This window comes from Schistocerca nitens, chromosome 4, assembly GCF_023898315.1.
Source record: "Schistocerca nitens isolate TAMUIC-IGC-003100 chromosome 4, iqSchNite1.1, whole genome shotgun sequence".
Classification (NCBI taxonomy): Eukaryota; Metazoa; Arthropoda; class Insecta; order Orthoptera; family Acrididae; genus Schistocerca; species Schistocerca nitens.
The window spans coordinates 286,860,342-286,879,558 of NC_064617.1; the positions used below are offsets into that span (position 1 = coordinate 286,860,342).

General features: G+C 40.4%; 1 protein-coding gene and 1 non-coding gene across 2 annotated transcripts in view; both read right to left on the minus strand.

Moving 5' to 3' along the window:
* Positions 1 to 5,849: 5,849 nt before the first annotated feature.
* LOC126252254 (uncharacterized) overlaps positions 5,850 to 19,217 on the minus strand; it is a 279,447-nt gene continuing 266,079 nt past the window's right edge. Inside the window, exon 13 of the mRNA XM_049953128.1 lies at positions 5,850 to 6,382. Within this exon, the coding sequence (XP_049809085.1) occupies positions 5,850 to 6,382 (533 nt within the window). The remainder of the gene's footprint in view (positions 6,383 to 19,217) is intronic.
* Positions 16,011 to 16,084, minus strand: Trnat-ugu (transfer RNA threonine (anticodon UGU)). Its single transcript has one exon. It is a non-coding gene; the product is annotated as a tRNA-Thr (tRNA).

Genomic DNA, 19,217 nt, shown 5'->3' on the forward strand with positions numbered 1-19,217 from the left:
CCTTGATGTTTGGGTCCAATAAATTTAGTGATACCTATTTTTACTATGAGCCAAAAATGGTGATAAAGTGTACATTTTGAAAATGATTCATTCATATTCAGAGTTTCATAAACTTAAAACAACTACTTAAGTAATGAATATGCAATGACAGCTTTGTTTAGTAGTTGTAAACTAACTGAACCTTTTGATTTGTATTGGTCATTCAAATTTGATAAGATTTGGAAGAAAATTGTTATTAAGTAAAGGTTCCTATGCTTTACAGTCATAGCATACACTAAATGTTTTTTCTCGCAGTTTGTAAGAGTTGTGATAGTAACAGAAGGAAATTCATGGCAGTTACAAAGTAACAGCAATGATAGACAATACACAAAGTCATGGCAGTTAACATCTAACCCATCTGGTAGCTGGTGCATGAGGAAGATGCGGCATGGAAGTTCTGCAGCAGCCCAGAATGCAATCCTCCATCACACCACATTTACTTTTAATACAAGGTAGATTGACCAAATTCACAGCATCACCCACACATGTGCCTTTCTGAATGTACTGTAGTAAGCAATGAGGAGTGCAAAAAGTGAGTGATAAGTGTAAGTGGGAATGTGCACAATGGTCAGTGCATTTCTTTTTCTTTTGTTTTAATTTAAATTATAAATGTAAGTTTCACAATCATATAAGTGCCTATGAATGTTGGTAATTACTAGAAGACAAAGAGTCTTTAAATATGTCTGCTTGTGAGATGTCTGCTTGTGTCTGTATATGTGTGGATGGATATGTGTGTGTGTGCGAGTGTATACCCGTCCTTTTTTCCCCCTAAGGTTAGTCTTTCCGCTCCCGGGATTGAAATGACTCCTTACCTTCTCCCTTAAAACCCACATCCTTTCGTCTTTCCCTCTCCTTCCCTCTTTCCTGATGAGGCAACAGTTTGTTGCGAAAGCTTGAATTTTGTGTGTATGTTTGTGTTCGTTTGTGTGTCTGTCGACCTGCCAGCACTTTCATTTGGTAAGTCACATCATCTTTGTTTTAAAAAGAAAGATGATGAGACTTACCAAACAAAAGCGCTGGCAGGTCGATAGACACACAAACAAACACAAATATACACACAAAATTCAAGCTTTCGCAACAAACTGTTGCCTCATCAGGAAAGAGGGAAGGAGAGGGAAAGACGAAAGGATGTGGGTTTTAAGGGAGAGGGTAAGGAGTCATTCCAATCCCGGGAGCGGAAAGACTTACCTTAGAGGGAAAAAAGGACAGGTATACACTCGCGCACACACACACACATATCCATCCACACATACAGACACAAGCAGACATATTTAAAGACGTGGAATGTTTCCCTCTGTTATATATATATATATATATATATATATATATATATATATATATATATATATATATGACAGTAACAGGGGCTGAATGCTAACTGAAAAATAAAGATTTTACTCCAAGTAAAATAAGAAATAATTACTTATACTTAATCCAAGTGTTGGTGATTACATGTCTTCTAAGAATTTCTTGCTGTTAGATGGAAAGCATGTCCAATAGCCTTACTTCATAAATATAGTAAGGATTTTCATAGTGTGCATCACAGTGTGCATGGATGGAGTGTTGTGTTGCAATGCCTCTTACAAATGAGATTATCATTATTGTTATTGTATTATTATTTATTTTTGTAAACTTGCTACATGGAGCCACAAATGTTTAAAGTTGGAAGAGCTAGTGAAGCTATGTGTTTGAATTATTTCTTCTGGTGCTCTTTCTTGATTTAAGTGGAGACACTGTATTGTGTGTATCTATGGAGGACAAAAGGACAGTCTTTCATGGGGGAATGGGAGTGTGAAAACAACAAAAGTGAGACATGTAAAACAGATCCCTGTTAGATCTATCTAGCAAGATGTACTGAGATGATATCTCTTAAAAATCAAATATTATACTTTGTCAGAAAAATATTGCAGCACCAAAAAATAATTAATGTAGAGTATCGAAATTTCAGGAATACATTTGCCTAAGTAGCATACTTCAGTGATTTATATTGCAAGATCACAGGTTAATGTAAGCATGAGATTAGGCATTGCAAATGTGAAATGCTGGTACATTAATAACAGGTATAACGCCAGAATATTGAATGGAAGCATGCAAACATGCTTGCATTGTTTTGTACAGATGCTGGACGTTAGTACGTGGGATGGAGTTCCAGACCTGTTGCACTTGGTCAGTCAATACAGGGATGGTTAATGCTTGCTGTGGATGACACTGGCGTTGTTGTCCAATGATGTCCCATATTTACTCAATTGGAAACAGATATGGTGCTTGAGCAGGCCAAGGCAACATGTTGGCACTCTGTAGAGCATGTTGCGTTACAACAGTGATATGTGGGTGAGTATTATCCTGTTGGAAAACACCCTCTCAAATGCTGATCATGAACAGTAGCATAACAAGTTGAATCACCAGATTGACACACAAACTTACATCCAGGGCACATGGGATAACCGTGAGAGTGTTCCTGCTATCACACGAAATGACACCCCAGACCATAACTCCAGGTGGTAGGTCCCATGTAGCTAGCACACAGACAGGTTTGTTCCAGGTACTCAACTGGCCACCTTCTAACCAACACATGACCATCACTGGCACCAAGGCAAAACCAGCTTTCATCAGAAAATACAAAAGACCTCCAATGAGCTCCCACTTGACACCATCAATATCGCAAATGGCAGTGGTTTAGGCTCAGGGAAATTCATGCTACAGGGTGTCTGGCTTGGAACAGTCCTTGAAAGATCTGATTTGTGGCAGTTAGTTGGGTGACTGTGGTGCCAACTGCTGCTCAAATTGCTACTGCAGATGCAGTATGATATGCCAGAACCATATACCAAACACCCTTTGTCAATCTTGTTTTCTCCAGTATGCTGAATATATCTTCTTGCTATGCCCTGATGGTGAATTGGCCCAACAGCAGTTCTTAGATCACATGTTTGGGTTCATCCAAACAATACATTTACTACTTGGAGGGGTGTGGTAAGCTACATTTCTTGGATAAGCTAGTTGGTCTGAATGCAGATGGTCGGCTCGGTCATTCAAAGTGTAGGAAGTCAACCCACACCAACCAGTACCTGAATCCAAACAAGTTTTATCATCCTGCTGTGAAGGAAATTGTCTTGTGCAGTGAATACACAGGACTATAACAATATTGAACAATAACGATTCCAATTCACGAATAAGCACTTAAGAATCAAAATCAAGGAACACAGCTACAGCAAGGATCATATTGGTGACACTCTTAGTACAATCAGCACATGATTCTCTGCTTGTCAGTGGAACAAGCCAAGCCAGCAGCGTTTATTTTGTAATGTTGTGCAATAATTACATGTATAATCCAGAGGTATGAACTAAGGCCAGTGATCCACCCCATTTCAATTACTCAGGAAATGTTACAACCAGCTAAAGGTGATGTATATCATATGAGGGTTGAATGAAAAGTAATGCCTCCATCTTCATTAATTGGGGTTTGGATGGGGATATTTCAATAACTCAAATGCAGAAATAATCCTTAGAATGTGATTTTTAATAACCAATATTCACTTTTCCACATAATCACCAGCCAAATGGATACATTTCTGCCAATGATGAACAAGTTTTCTGAAGCCGTCACAGAAAGAGTTGACACTCTGTTTCCATAACCACAGTCTCAAAGTTCTCTCAATGTCTTCATCAGAAGCATAATGATGGCCCCGCAGATCGTATTTCATTATCTGGAACAGATGGAAGTCAGACGGTGCTAAATCTGGACTGTATGGAGGACGCCATACAGTGATGAGATTCAGTCTCTAAAGTTCTGCTGCAGTGGCACATGAATGTGTGGTTTGGCATTGTCATGCTGCAGGAAAACATTTTCCTTTTCCTTTCAGACCCACGTTACCTATCGTTTCAGAGTTCGCAGCATTCAGAAGTAACATTCTGAATTTATTGTTGTTCCACGATCAAGGAAATCAACATGTATAACACCATCCGTGTCCCAGAGCACTGTGGCCATGATTTTTCCTGCTGATGGCTGTGTCTTGAATTTCTTTTTCTAGGGCGAGTCTTTGTGTTGATATTCCATAGACTGATATTCCTTCTCTGGGTTGTAATTTTGTACCCACATTTTGTCTCATGTCACAACTGAATGTAGAAAGGTGTCACCTTCATTCTCGTAATGCAAGAGGAGTTTCTGGCAAATTTCAAGTCTGTGTGCTCTCATTTCAGGAGTCAGCATTCCGGGTACTCATCGCACACAGATCTTCCGATAGCCAAGCAAAGCAGTAATGTGACCCACACTTTCTTGTGAAATGCTGATCGTGCTTGCAGTTTCTCTCTGAGTGATACGATGACCATCCTGAATCAATCTGTCAACATTTTGCTTGTGAAACTCGGTGGTTGCTGTCACAGCACGTCCAACTCTTTGTCAAGCAGGTCAGATGTTCCCACCTCAACATCTTTAAACTTACTCGCCCAATGATGCACAGTACTCACATCTACACAATTACCATAAAATGCTTTCATTACCTGATAAATCTCCTTTGGGGTGATACCTTCTGCTGTCAAGAATTCAGTGACTGCACATTGCTTAAACCGCATTGATTGACCTTCTGAGCAGGGTCCCATACTTAACATTGTAACAACACGACCGTTCAATGCTAAGGCTTCCCACCAACTGGAGCTGTAGAGAAGAGGCTACAAAATAAGCCAGTACCTGCCACATACCAATGCTGCCAACTGTTGAACAGTTACAAAGGTGAAGGCATTACTTTCCAGTCAACCCTCTTAGAATGTCAAGTGTGTCTGGTATTCACAGTGAATGTAGGAAAAATTAAATTGGTAAAAGTACAGTAGCTACACCTGAATATTGTCCAGACAATGGACAAAAAAACTACTTTGAAAGAATGAGATTCTTGGTCCTTGCAACAACTTATTGGAATTCAATTACAAAAGAGGCAGTCAAGATTGTATGCACTAGGGCACTGGATGAACTATGGATACCAAATGGTCAAAGAATGAGAACAGTTCTCGGCTCTGATATATCACCCATATGAGAACACTATACCATACTGGCAGCCAACAGTTTAACTCCTGATGATCATGATGAGAATTTTATTCAGTCCTGTATAAGTTCTAAGATTACATTAAGTCAGTACTCAAGAAGATCTTTTTCATATTTATCATGTTTAGTGAATAAATTATTTAACTGAACAAAATTTGTGAAAAGTAAATTTATAAGTTCTGTTCAGATGATATAATTATTTTTCTAAAAATTAGAACTTGCAATCCAATGTAAATTTGTTATGTCTGTTCAAAAGAAATAATTCTTTTCTTTTCTATTTTTTTTTCAAAAATAGGGATTTCAGTGAAAAGATATTTTAGCTGAAAGTAACTTCACAGTATATTTATTTTTGTATTATTACTTTCAGTTCAGAATCATCTGATACAAAAATTAATGTAAATAAACGTTTGTTATTGAGGCACATGATGTGTGTGTGTGTGTGTGTGTGTGTGTGTGTGTGTGTGTTAGATTATACTGTTTTTACATTTATACTGTACAGTGTTTTTCGTTCCAGTAAGTTTTCTGACAGTAATTACAACAGATGGAAAACATACTCCAAACAATGAGAAAAATTAAAAATATATTTCATTTGTGTAAACATGTTCACACACTTAAGTGAACAAAAAAGGGCCTCTTCATAAACAGATTATATATTGTTAAATAAAAGTAAAACATTTTCAAAATCATTTCAAAAGTGTGGGGTGGTTACTGGACGGTGGCCTGAAAATTTAAATACACTACACTTCACATATTTCAATCAATTTATCACTTTTTACAATTATTGTTGATCACTGTTAGTTGTAGTTTCAAGCTTTGTGGAGAGCAAGTAGTTCTCTGTTTCCTCTTGATAATGAGACTTTAACAAATAATCCCTTGCAAGTTTATCAGGGGTAAAATCATACACCATTGCGCCTCTCTTATACCAGTCTAGTAAATGTATGACACCACCTACTTTTAGCACACTATAATTGGGGTGTAGTGCAGATGGTATACTTCCTGGATTGAAATTTTTAAACAGAACTTCACCGTTTCCATTGTTTGGCAGCAAGCAACATGTCTGAATATTTGGCACCTGCATACTATTCGCTTCAAATTTCCTGGGGCTAGGTAATTCATTATGTGAAACTTCACTGTTTCTATTATCCATAATGGAATTAACAGAGGCCACTGAAATAATATGGAAGAAGGAAAAGAACTGCCGAATACAATGAATGTACCGAGTTTTTCGTGAAGGACTGTGTGCTGTATCTCTAGTATCCACTGTCCTCGTACCAGCTGCTGCCACTTCTTGTACTCCTGAGGCATTGAAATCTGTAATGATGAATGAATAAAGATTACAAAGTTAAAATAATGTAGCTAATGGAATTAATCTCCATTGTGGCATATAACAATGAGAATGTATGCATTTATCTTTTTATGACAAGGACGAATCATAAATACAAGTATTTTCTAATTTATCAAAGTCAATAGTAGTGAAATAACTTTATATCTTGGCACACTATTTTTCATTAATGAAATAATTACCATTAACACACAATGCTTGACAGTTACCTTGAAGTGGAATACAATTTCTGTCCATTATTTATGATGAAAAGTATAATAAGACTTCAATGCTATGGAAAGGCCAACTATTTTGTGTCTTTTCCTGTTTTGATATACAGAAAGATTGCTGGTAAAGCTTTAAGTACAGAAATTACCACACAAAGAATGTTGTTTTTGAAAGTTCTGAGATTTATATGTAAATATCCCTGTATACAGTTTCAAAAAATGCTTTTTATGTTGGACGGGAAAAGAAAGAAAAACTAGTGAAACTTTAGAAATGGAACAAGAAAAATGCACTACTAAAAGCTTTAGACTACTACAACAACAAAACAATAGAGATTAATGAAAATAACTGTGATGCATTACACAAAATTATAACATTCCACGTGGGAAAAATGTATCTAAAAACAAAGATGATGTGACTTACCGAACGAAAGTGCTGGCAGGTCGACAGACACACAAACAAACACAAACATACACACGAAATTCAAGCTTTCGCAACAAACTGTTGCTTCATCAGGAAAGAGGAAAGGAGAGGGAAAGATAAAAGGATGTGGGTTTTAAGGGAGAGGGTAAGGAGTCATTCCAATCCCGGAGGCGGAAAGACTTACCTTGTTGGAAAAAAGGACAGGTATACACTCGCACACACACACATATCCATCCGCACATACACATACACAGACACAGACAGGTCCTCTCCTGTCGTCGTAGTTGCTAAGCCAAATGGTGATATTCGTCTCTGTGGCGATTTCAAAGCCACTGTAAATGCTCAATGACTCATCGACACTTACTCTATGCCCCGTCCTGAAGAACTGTTCACTAAACTTGCTGGAGGCCAGTATTTTTATAAAATTGACCTGTCAGAAGCTTATCATCAACTTCCTCTCGACGCTGCTTCATGGCAGTTTCTGGTCCTTAACACGCCTTTCGGCCTCTATCAATACCAACGCTTGCCATTCGGGGTTGCTAGCGCCCCTGCTCTCTTTCAGCGATTCTTGGAACAATTATTGCTCCCTGTTCCTGGGTGTATCAATTACATGGACGACATTGTTGTCATTGGCTCCACCACTGACGAACATCTTCAAAATCTCCGCACACTTTTTCATGTCTTACAGACTGCCGGTCTTAAGTGTAATCTTCAGAAATCACAATTTTTTCAGGCATCTATCACGTACTTGGGGTTTCAACTCTCTCGGGGTGGTATTCGTCCGCTTCAACAAACTGTCGTTGCGATCGATGCCCTTCCTCGCCCTACATCTGTTAAGGAACTGCAGGCCTTCTTGGGGAAAATAGCATACTATCACAAGTTTTTACCGTCTGCGGCTTCGGTGGCTCAGCCATTGCATCGCCTGTTGCATAAAAACGTGCCTTTTCACTGGTCCGCGTCATGTGAAGCGGCTTTCCAGAAGTTGAAGACTATGCTGAAACAGGCCCCATGCCTGACTACTTATCGACCTGGCCAACATCTTGTTCTTGCCACAGACGCCTCTCAATACGGAGTCGGTGCAGTCCTTGCACACCGTTTTTCTGACGCTTCTGAACAACCCATTGCTTATGCCTCCAAAATGCTCACAGATACCCAACAAAAGTATTCTCAAATTGAAAAAGAAGCTTTGGCCATTATTTATGCTCTTCATAAGTTTGGTGTTTTTCTCTATGGCTCAAAATTTCATCTTGTTACAGATCACAAACCACTTGTTTCATCCATCAACGTCACTTCCCGACAAGGCTGCACACCGCCTCCAGCGTTGCGCTCTTTACTTGTTCCGTTTCAATTATGAGATTCATTTCCGGCCAATGGCTCAACATGCGAATGCTGATGCTCAGTCTCGCCTTCCCATGGGTCCTGATCAGGCATTCGATAGGGACGAACTTTTGTGTTTCCACCTGGATGTTGCCGAGCAGCGGGTTGTGGACGGGTTCCCCATCACCGGGGACCCACTGGCGGCTGCTACGGGTTCTAACCCTACCCTCTCCCGGGTTTTACGCTGTATTCAGGAAGGTTGGCCAGATCGCCCGTCCGCTAAGAGTTCTGATCCGTTGCGGAACTACTACACTTTGCGCTACCGCCTCACGGCTAGGGATGGTGTTATCCTCCTCTCCACTGACAATGCTTCGCCGCGTGTTGTGGTACCTGCGTCTTTGCATGCTTCGGTCTTGCGCCTCCTTCACCAAGGGCGCTGGGGTGTGTCTCGCACAAAATCTCTGGCGCGCCGTCATGTGTACTGGCGTGGCATCGACTCTGAAATAGCACACATGGTTGCTGCCTGCGGCCCTTGTGCATCACAGGCCGCTGCCCCGAAGTCATCTTTGTCACCGTGGCCTTCGCCTGAGAAGCCCTGGGAGCGCATTCATGCTGACTTTGCGGGACCCTTTTTATGTACTTATTGGCTCCTCGTAATTGACGCCTACTCTAACTTTCCTTTTATTGCCCGTTGCACGTCATCTACCACCGCAGCAACCACCAGTGCTCTCGCCCGCATTTTTCCTTTGGAAGGCCTTCCCTCTACTCTTGTTACTGATAATGGTCCACAATTTGCCTCTTCCGAATTTGCGGATTTTTGTGCTCGTCACGGCGTTACACATGTCACGGCCCCACCGTTCCATCCACAATCCAACGGTGAGGCTGAACGACTGGTCCGCACATTTAAGGCTCAGATGCGGAAACTTCTGACTTCTTCTGCTGCTGATGATGCGCTTCTCCAGTTTCTGGCGTCTTACCGTTTCACCCCCATGGGCGACCACATCCCAGCTGAGCTCTTACATGGCCGACAGCCCCGCACACTACTTCATGTTCTGTGGCCCCCACCTCACAGCCGCGGGTGCCTTCATTTGGCCGGTTCACCGCCGACGACCTCGTCTGGGTACGGGGATATGGCAGGTGGCCAAAATGGAGCCCAGGCCACATCTTAAGACACCGTGGCAGACGCCTGTATGAAATCCAGACGGACACGGGTGTTGCAGTGCGTCATTCGGACCAGCTTTGGTCTCGGGTGCCAGCAACGCCTGTTCCGAATGCCGCCACACCACCTTTGGCTCTACCTGACGCTCGGGATCTTGGCATCTCTCAATACTCACAACACAGCCCTCTCACCGTCATCGCGATGCCAGCACCAGAACGGACGCCACCAGGAGACGTGCCCATGCAGGAACCGGAGGACCATCCTCTGTCAGAGCAAATCTACTCGCCTCCTCTTCCAACGGACGTCGACACATTGCCCATGTCTCCTGTCATATCAACTGGACTTGCCGCAACGGGCAGATTGGTGCATGGGGCCCCAGCAGATTCGACCCCTACGTCTCCTGTCATCTCGACCCGTTATCATCGGGGACACTTCCGTCCGTACGGGAAGCCTCCTCCTCGAGACTTTACGGCGAGTCAAACAACACCTATGGATGTTAGCCATCTCCAGGACACCTCCATCAAGACCAGTGCAACAATTTCAAAGGGGGGAAAAGTGTTGTGACTCGCCGATCATTCAAAGTGCCGCCGCGCAATTACGCGCGTCCTCTACGTGCGGCGCTGTCTGCCAGCCATGCAGCAGCTGTGCCACCTAAGCGGCCAGCCGAGCAGCGGCCGCTAGACTGGGACTCAGTGCTCATTCGAATGCTAACGTGTACACATGTCTTACTTGTGAACTTACACTGTGACTTATATGTGTTGTTGTGTCGTTCCGAAATATATGTGTTAAACTTGAAGTTCTAACACACTGGATGGTATCTAGAAATTTATCCAGGAGCTAGATGGGAAGGTTATTATACTGTATGCCTCATTCTACAGTAAGATCAGGGGAGAAAAAACAATGTTCTAGTTAACTGTTTAATCTCCACAACACACATGTCATTGGTTCATTTATTCATTTATTGTATTTTATAGATACCACCAAGAAGAAGAGCCTTCAGAGATGTGGAATGAGTAAATGTCTACATCAACATGAGGCAAAGATATCACGGAAACTTAATCTGTGTACTGTATTTACCTACACTATCAAATACTGCTTGATGATATTCACATTTACGGCATCTAAATTTAATCAAGCGAACTAGGAAGAAAACTGCTTCTTTGAAAAAAAAATTGCTGCCTCCTCAGTTTTATTATATTACTGGTCATAGCGTGTAGGCTTTCACGGCCGGCGTCTTCAGTAATTAAAACTTCCAGGCTAAGAGGCCGTGGTCCAATAGTAGAAATACTTCTCCCTGACGTTTCGTTGCCAGCTGCGGGCAACAAAACGTCAGGGAGAAGTATTTCTACTATTGGACCACGGCCTCTTAGCCCGGAAGTTTTAATTACTCTATTACTGGTGTTTATCTGGTGTTAGTAGCTTAATACTCACTTGACTACAATGGTATTTTTCAAGGAAAATATTTTTACATCTAGGGAGACAGAGTCTTACTTACAATACATAATTACTTGTCATACAACTTTACAACAAACACTTCTACTTGCCATGTAGTAAACAGAAATTTGAAGTCCCTGAATCAAATATTCAAACAATTTGGAGAAGAGTGGCTACTGAAGTACACATTTACTTAGTTACTGAACTGTTTTATGTTAGATGTGAGCTTGTAAACTGTCTTACTATCAGAATACAGTAGAAATTCCATTCTGAACCCTGGATAAGGAGGAAAAATCTACATGAAAATTATTTTATGTCTTGTATTATGATTGTATATCACTGTTCCATACTGCATGAACAATGGTGGGGTAGCTTACATGCCTCAGTGATACAGACATCTGCACCACAGGTGCAACCACAAAGATAGGGTATCTGTGGAGAGAGGCCAGACAAACATATGGTTTCTGAAGAGGGGCAGCAACCTTTTCAGTAGTTGCAGGGGCAACAGTCTGTATGATTGACTGATCTGGCCCTGTAACATCAACCAAAACGGCCTTGCTGTGCTGGTACTGTGAGCAGCTGAAAGCAAGGAGAAACTACAGCCCTAATTTTTCCCAAGGGCATGCAGCTCTACTGTGTGGTTAAATCATGATGAAATCCTCTTGGTAAAATATTCCAGAGTTAAAATAGTTCCCCATTCAGATCTCCTGGCAGGGACGCTCAGGTATTCATTATCAGGAGAAACAAAATTGGTGTTCTACAGATAAGAGTGTAGAATGTTAGATCCCTTAATTGAGAAGGTAGGTTAGAAATTTTGAAAAGGGAAGTGGATATGTTGAAGTTACATATAGTGGGAATTAGTGAAGTTTGCTGCCAGGAAGAACAGGACTTCTAGTAAGGTCAATACAGCATTATAAATACAAAATCAAATAGGGGCAATGTAAGTATATGTTTAATAGTGAATAACAAAATAGGAACGCAAGTAAGCTATTATGAATAGCATAGTGAACACACTATTCTTGGCAAGGTAGAAACAAAACCAACACCCAACACAGTAGTACAAGTTTATATGCAAACTAGCTCTGCAGATGATGAGACTGAAGAAATATATGACGACATAAAAGAAATTATTCATATAGTTAAGGCAGATGAAAATTTAATTGCGATGGGGGGCTGTAATTTGATAGCAGGAAAAGGAAATAACAGTAGATGAATATGGACTGGGGGAAAGGAATGAAAGAGGAAATTGCCTGGTAGAATTTTGCACAGAGCATAATTTAATCATAGCTAACACTTGGTTTAAGAATATTGAAAGAAGGCTGTGTATGTGGAAGAGACCAGGAGATACCAGTAGGTTTCAGATTTATCGTATACTAGTAAGATGGAGATTTCATAACCAGAGTTTAAATTGTAAGCCATTTGCAGGGGCAGACATGAACTCTGACCATAATTTATAGGTTATGAGCTGCAGATTAAAACTAAAGAAATTGAAGAAAGGTAGGAGACGAAGGAGAAGGACCTGGATATGTTGGAAGAACAAGAGGTTTTTGAGAGTCTCAGAGGGAGCATTAGTCAACGGTTGACTAGAACAGCAGAACGGAATTCAGCAGAAGATGAATGAGTAGCTTTGAGAGATGAAATAGTGAAGGCAGCAGAAGATCAAATATGTAAAAAGATAAAGCCTAATAGAAACCCTTGGATAATACATGAAATACTGAATTTGAATGATGAAAAAAGAAAATATAAAAATGCAGCAAATGAAGCAGGCAAAGGGGAGTACAAAAGTCAAAAAAATGGGAAGTGCAAAATGTCTAAGCAGGAATGGCCAGAGGACAAATGTAAGGATTTAGAAGAGTATTTCAATAAATGGAAGATAGATACTGCCTACAGAAAAAATAAAGTGGCCTTTGGAGAAAAGAGAAGCAGATGTATGAATAACAAGAGCTCAGATGGAAAACCAGTCCTATGCAAAGAAGGGAAAGCTGAAAGGTGGAAGGAGTGTATAGAGGGTCTATACAAGGGAAATGACCTTGAAGGCAATATTATAGAAATGGAAGAGGATGTAGATGAAGGTAAGATGGGAGGTATGATACGGTGAGCAGAATTTGACAAAGCACTAAAAGACCTAATTTGAAACCAGGCTCCAGGAGTAGCCATCATTCTGTCAGGATTACTGAGAGCCTTGGGAGAACCAGCCATGACAAAACTCTTCCCTCTGGTGTGCAAAATGTATGTGACAGGAGAAATACCCTCACACTTCAAGAAGAATGCAATAATTCCCATTCCAAAAAAAGCAGTTGCTGACAGGTGCGAAAATTACCAAACTATTGGTTTAATAAGTCATGGTTGCAAAATATCAACATGAATTCTTTATAGAAGAATTGAAAAATTGGCAGAAGCTGACCTCAGGGAGGATCAGTTTGGATTCTGTTGAAACATGGGAACATGTGAGGCAATACTGACCCTATGACTAATCTTAGAAGACAGGTGAAGAAAAGGCAAATCTATGTTTATAGCATTTGTAGATTTAGGGAAAGCTTTTGACATTGTTGACTGGAATACTTTCTTTGAAAATCTGAAGGTATCAGGAGTAAAATACAGGGAGCAAAAGGCTATTTACCACTTGTACAGTAACTGGAGGGCAGTTATAAGAGTCGAAGGACATGGAAGGGAAGCAGTAGTTGAGAAGGGAGAGAGCCAGGGTTGCAGCCTATTGCCAATGTTATTCTACCTGTACTTTGAGCCAAAAAAAAAAAAATAAATAAATAAATAAATAAAAAAAAAAACTGGCGTAGGAGTTAAAGTTCAGTGAGAAGAAATAAATACTTTGAGGTTTGTAAGTGACATTGTAATTCTGTCACAGACAGCAGAGGACTTGGAAGAGCAGTTGAATGGAATAGATGGTGTCTTGATAGGAGGATTAAGATGAGCATCAACAAAAGCAGAACAAGTACAATGGAATTTAGTCAAATTAAATCAAATGATGCGGAGGGAATTAAATTAAGAAATGAGACACTTACTGTAATAGACGAGTTTTGTTATTCAGGTAGCAAAATAACTAATGGTGGTCAAAGTAGAGATGATATAAAATGTAGACTGACAATGGTAAGAAAAGTGTTTCTGAAGAAGTGAAATTTGTTAACACTGAATATTGATTTAAGTGTTACAAAGTCTTTCTGAAAGTAATTGTATGGAATGTAGCCATATATGGAAGTATATGGAAGTGAAACATGAACAATGAACAGTTTAGACAAGAAGAGAATAGAAGCTTTTTAAAAGTGGTGCTACAGAAGAATGCTGAAGACGACATTCAGAAGAATCTAGGTTGCAGTAGTTATTCAGAGATGAAGAGGCTTGCACAGGATAAAGTAGCATGGAAAGCTGCATCAAACAACAACACAACTTAAAATGTGACTGTGACTAACTTCGTAAACCACATATGAAAGAGAAACATGAGCTATAACTCTGCAAAGCACAAGGCTATAGTGTCAAGTGTGATGCATCACAGCTCGTCATGGCCAGTTATCAAAATATATCACTCATTTACCTGAGACTGGAAAGAGGTATGGCTCTCCTTCCAGGGGTAAAAACAATGTCAATTGGTTAGCTACATTTCAGACGCACCAGTGTACCACCTAAAATCCACCGATTGTAAACTGGCCAGCAACTAAATTCTTCACTGCAAACTTTTCAAAAGATGTCCAGTGGTTTATTTATTTTCCAAGTACTATTGTAACTATAGCTCAAATGAAAAGAAATCTGTTTTATCATCAAGCTGTGATATCCTCATAATCAAATGAGGAGTACTGCATCACAGAGAACACATGCAAATCTAAATACCATTATTCTTTATTTTTTTATAGAAAAAGTAAAACCTTTACTGAGAAATAACTGAAGAGATGGATGTATCTTTGTTTCATTTACATAAAATGTTTTTTTGGGGCACATTTGACAACAAAAAATTTGGTTCACTCCACCCCTCCGTTTATTGTATGACGAAGCTGCATGGAGTTACCAGCACTCCGTGTTGTGCCAGGCAGCATGACAGAGATATGTCTTGGTGTTGTATCTCTGTCATCCCCTTGTGAACCAGTTCAGTCTCTTCGACTACGTTTCTATGCACTATACTGATGAAGGTAATCCCTACATCTATCACACAACACATTGTGTATCATATTGCATGCTGTATTGCCCCAGTGGGAACTGCACTTCACAGAAGTGCCTGGTTAAGTCCATTGAGATACTGCATAAGAAAGGTGTCTGGCAGTATGAAGACGGTTTCTTTTAAATTACAGTATCTGATATGTACGCATCATACAAAGACTATGGTGATCAACATATGAACATAAAAAAGAAGAATATAGCCAGTCATTATTCCCACAAAATATTGAGCAAGATAGCAAATTCATTAAGATATATGAATTTTATTTTGTAACAATCTTTTTTCTTTCCTGGAAGAAAAGTCTTAAATCCCCCAAATGGCCATCCACAACTAAATTTTCTTTAAACTGCACCAGACAATGCTGGAATGCTTCCTTTGACTGCTCGTAGCTTATTCACCTCTTCTCACTTCTCTGGATGAAATAGTACTCATTACTAACGAAATCAGTGAGACATTAAACTGTAACCTGATGCAACATCTAGGAAAGGAACAGGATGGGGAAGTAACAGAGGTATGAAGTATGATCAACAAACAGGTGTGGCTGCAAAGTGCAATTGAAGTTATGGATATTAAGATAACAATTAATGAAAAGCACAGTTCCTACTCACCATACAGCGGAGATGCTGAGTCACAGATAGGCGAGTCAGCATTTTCACTCTATGGTGCAACACAGCATCTCCACTAAATGGTGAGTAGCAACATCCCTTTTCATAATATTTTTACATTTCATCCTGGATTTTCCATTGTTGGACATTAAGATAAGAGTAATTTGTTCTAATCATTTTTATGGAAAATATATTCTTGTATAATTACTTCTCTCATAAATGATGACTAACTGACAACCTCAGCTGCTGACAGGTGTTGTTGTTATACCTCGATGTGGACAGCTGAAAATGTGTGCCCCGACCGGGACTCGAACCCGGGACCTCCTGCTTACATGGCAGACGCTCTATCCATCTGAGCCACCGAGGACACAGATGAATAGCGCGACTGCAGGGACTTATCCCTTGCACGTTTCCCGTGAGACTCACATTCCCAACTGTCCACAATTCTACATATGTATTGTACCTTATAGACATTTGCCCACCCACTCATTACTCGCGCACGCGCTGGCGATTCCCGTAAGAGTTTGGGCAACCTGTGCGCATTCGCACAGACAAAGGTCAATGGCTGGGTAGCCTTTAACTATATATACAAAGACAGTAACTTGTTCTCGAAAGAACAGTTATTGTTGATGACCGTGCAGCTTTTCCCTGAAATAAATGATGACTAACTGACAACCTCAGCTGCTGACAGGTGTTGTTGTTATACCTCGATGTGGACAGCTGAGGTTGTCAGTTAGTCATCATTTATTTCAGGGAAAAGCTGCACGGTCATCAACAATAACTGTTCTTTCGAGAACAAGTTACTGTCTTTGTATATACTTCTCTCATAGATGGAATGAAGGCCACTGCAAAGGCTACAAATATAATTGTGTGATCTTTTATTTCAAGTAATTGTTTTTTGTTAACATTTGATGCAATCTATGATTTCAACTGGGTATTATCTTCTAAATCTCAAAAAGAATGTTGCCTTCCCTCCAGGGATTCCCATTTGAGTTTCTGAAGAATTTCCATAACACTTACATGTTGTTCAGACCTACCAGTAACAAATCTAGAAACCCGCCTCTGAACTGCTTCGATGTCTTCCTTCAATCCGACCTGGTATGGATCCCAAACACTCGAGCAGTACTTAAGAATAGGTCACATGACCATCCTATATGTGGTCTCCTTTACAGGTGAACCACTCTTTCCTAAAATACTCCCAATAAACTGAAGTCAATCATTCACCTCCCCTGTCACAGTTCTTAAATGCTCATTCCATCTCATATGGCTTTGCAGCATTACACCCAGATATTTAAACGACTTGATTGTGTCAAACAGGACACTAGTAACATTGTATCTGAACATTACAGGTTTGTCCCTCCTATTCATCCATATACATTTTTCCACATTTAGGGCTAGCTGCTCATTACACCAACTGGAAATTTTGTCAAGTCATCTTGTATCTTCCTACAGTCACTCAACTACGACACCTTACTGTAGACCATGGCAAACAACCACAGATCACTGCTTACCCTTCCTGCCAAATCATTTATGTAAATAGAGAACAACTAGCATCCTATCAAACTTCCCTGACACACTCCTGAGGATACCCTTGTCTGTTCTCCATATACAGAAATGATTTGGTGGGAGGGGTGGGCAGCAATCTGCGGTTGCTTGCTGATGATGCCATGGTGTACAGTAAGGTGTCAAAGTTGAGTGACTGTAGGAAGAGGCAAAGATGACTTAGACAAAATTTCCGGTTGGTGTGACGAATGGCAGCTAGCCCTCAATGTTGAAAAATGTAAGTTAATGAGGATGAGTAGGAAGAACATAACTGTAATGTTCAGATACAGTATTACTAGGGCCCTGCATGACACAGTCATTTCATTTAAATATCTGGGCATAACACTGTTTGGTAGAAGCTGACCTCAAGGGAGATCAGTTTGGATTCCACAGAAATATTTAAACATGCGAGGCAATACTGACCCTATGACTTAACTTAGAAGATAGATTAAGGAAAGGCAAACCTACATTTCTAGCATTTGCAGACTTAGAGAATGATTTTGACATCTTGACTGGAATACTCTCTTTCAAATCCTGAAGGTGGCAGGGGTCAAATACAGGGAGCAAAAGGCTATTTACAATTGGTACACAAACCAGGTGACAACTGTAAGGGTCGAGGGGGATGAAGGGGAAGCAATGGTTGAGAAGGGAGTGAGACAGGGTTGTAGCCTATCCTCAATGTTATTAAATCGGTATATTGAGCAAGCAGTAAAGGAAACAAAAGAAAATTTTGGAGTAGGAACTAAAATCCATGGAAAAAAAAAGCTTTGACATTTGCCAGTGACACTGTAATTCTGTCAGAGATGGCAAAGGATGCGGAAGAGCAGTTGAACGGAATGGACAGTGTCTTGAAAAGAGGATATAAGATGAACATCAACAAAAGCAAAATGGGGATAATGGAATGCAGTCGAATTAAATCAGGTGATGCTGAGGGAATTAGACTAGGAAATGAGACACTTAAAGCAGTAGGTGAGTTTTGCTATTTGGAGAACAAAAAGGATGATGGTCAAAGTAGAGAGGATATAAAATGTAGACTGATAATAGCAAGAAAAGTGTTTCTGAAAAAGAGAAATTTGTTAACATCAAGTATAGATTTAAGTTTCAGGAAGCCTTTTCTGAACGTATTTCTATGTAGTGTAGCCATGTATGGAAGTGAACATGGATGATAAATAGTTTAGACAAGAAGAGAATAGAAGCTTTCTAAATGTGGTGCAACAGAAGAATGCTGAAGATTAGATGGGTAGATCACATAACTAATGAGGAGGTACTGAATAGAATTGGGGAGAAGAGGAATGTGTGACACAACTTGACTAGAAGAAGGGATTGGTTGGTAGGACACCTTCTGAGACATCAAGGGATAACCAATTTAGTATTGGAGGGAAGTGTGGAGGGTAAAAATCGTAGAGATGAACCAAGAGATGAGTATACTAAGCAGATTCAGAACGATGTAAGTTGTAGCAGTTCCTCGGAGATGAAGAAGCTTGCACAGGATAGAGTAGCATGGAGAGCTGCATCAAACCAGTCTCTGGACTGAAGACCACAACAACAACAACAACAACAACATTGCAAAGTGATATGAGATGGAATGTGCATGTGAGAACTGTGGTAGGGAAGGTGAATAGTCGACTTCAGTTTATTGGGAGAATTTTAGGAAAGAGTGGTTGACCTGTAGAGGAGACTGTTATAACCTTTAATCACTAATAAATTGCATGGATAAACAAAAGTAGAAACAATAGCGGGTTACATGCTATTAACTCCGTATCTGTCATTCGACTGCCGTGGCGTGACATGCGGCCGGCGCCGTTCATAGCCAGGTGGCGCTCCCGCGCTCGGCCGAGCTGCGGAGCACCTCTATCGCCGTGTTCGCGTACTGATGTAGCGGCACTTTTAAATCTCGTGGCACTGTCACAACAGAGACCACATACAGAATACTTGTGTGACTTATTCTTGAGTTCTGC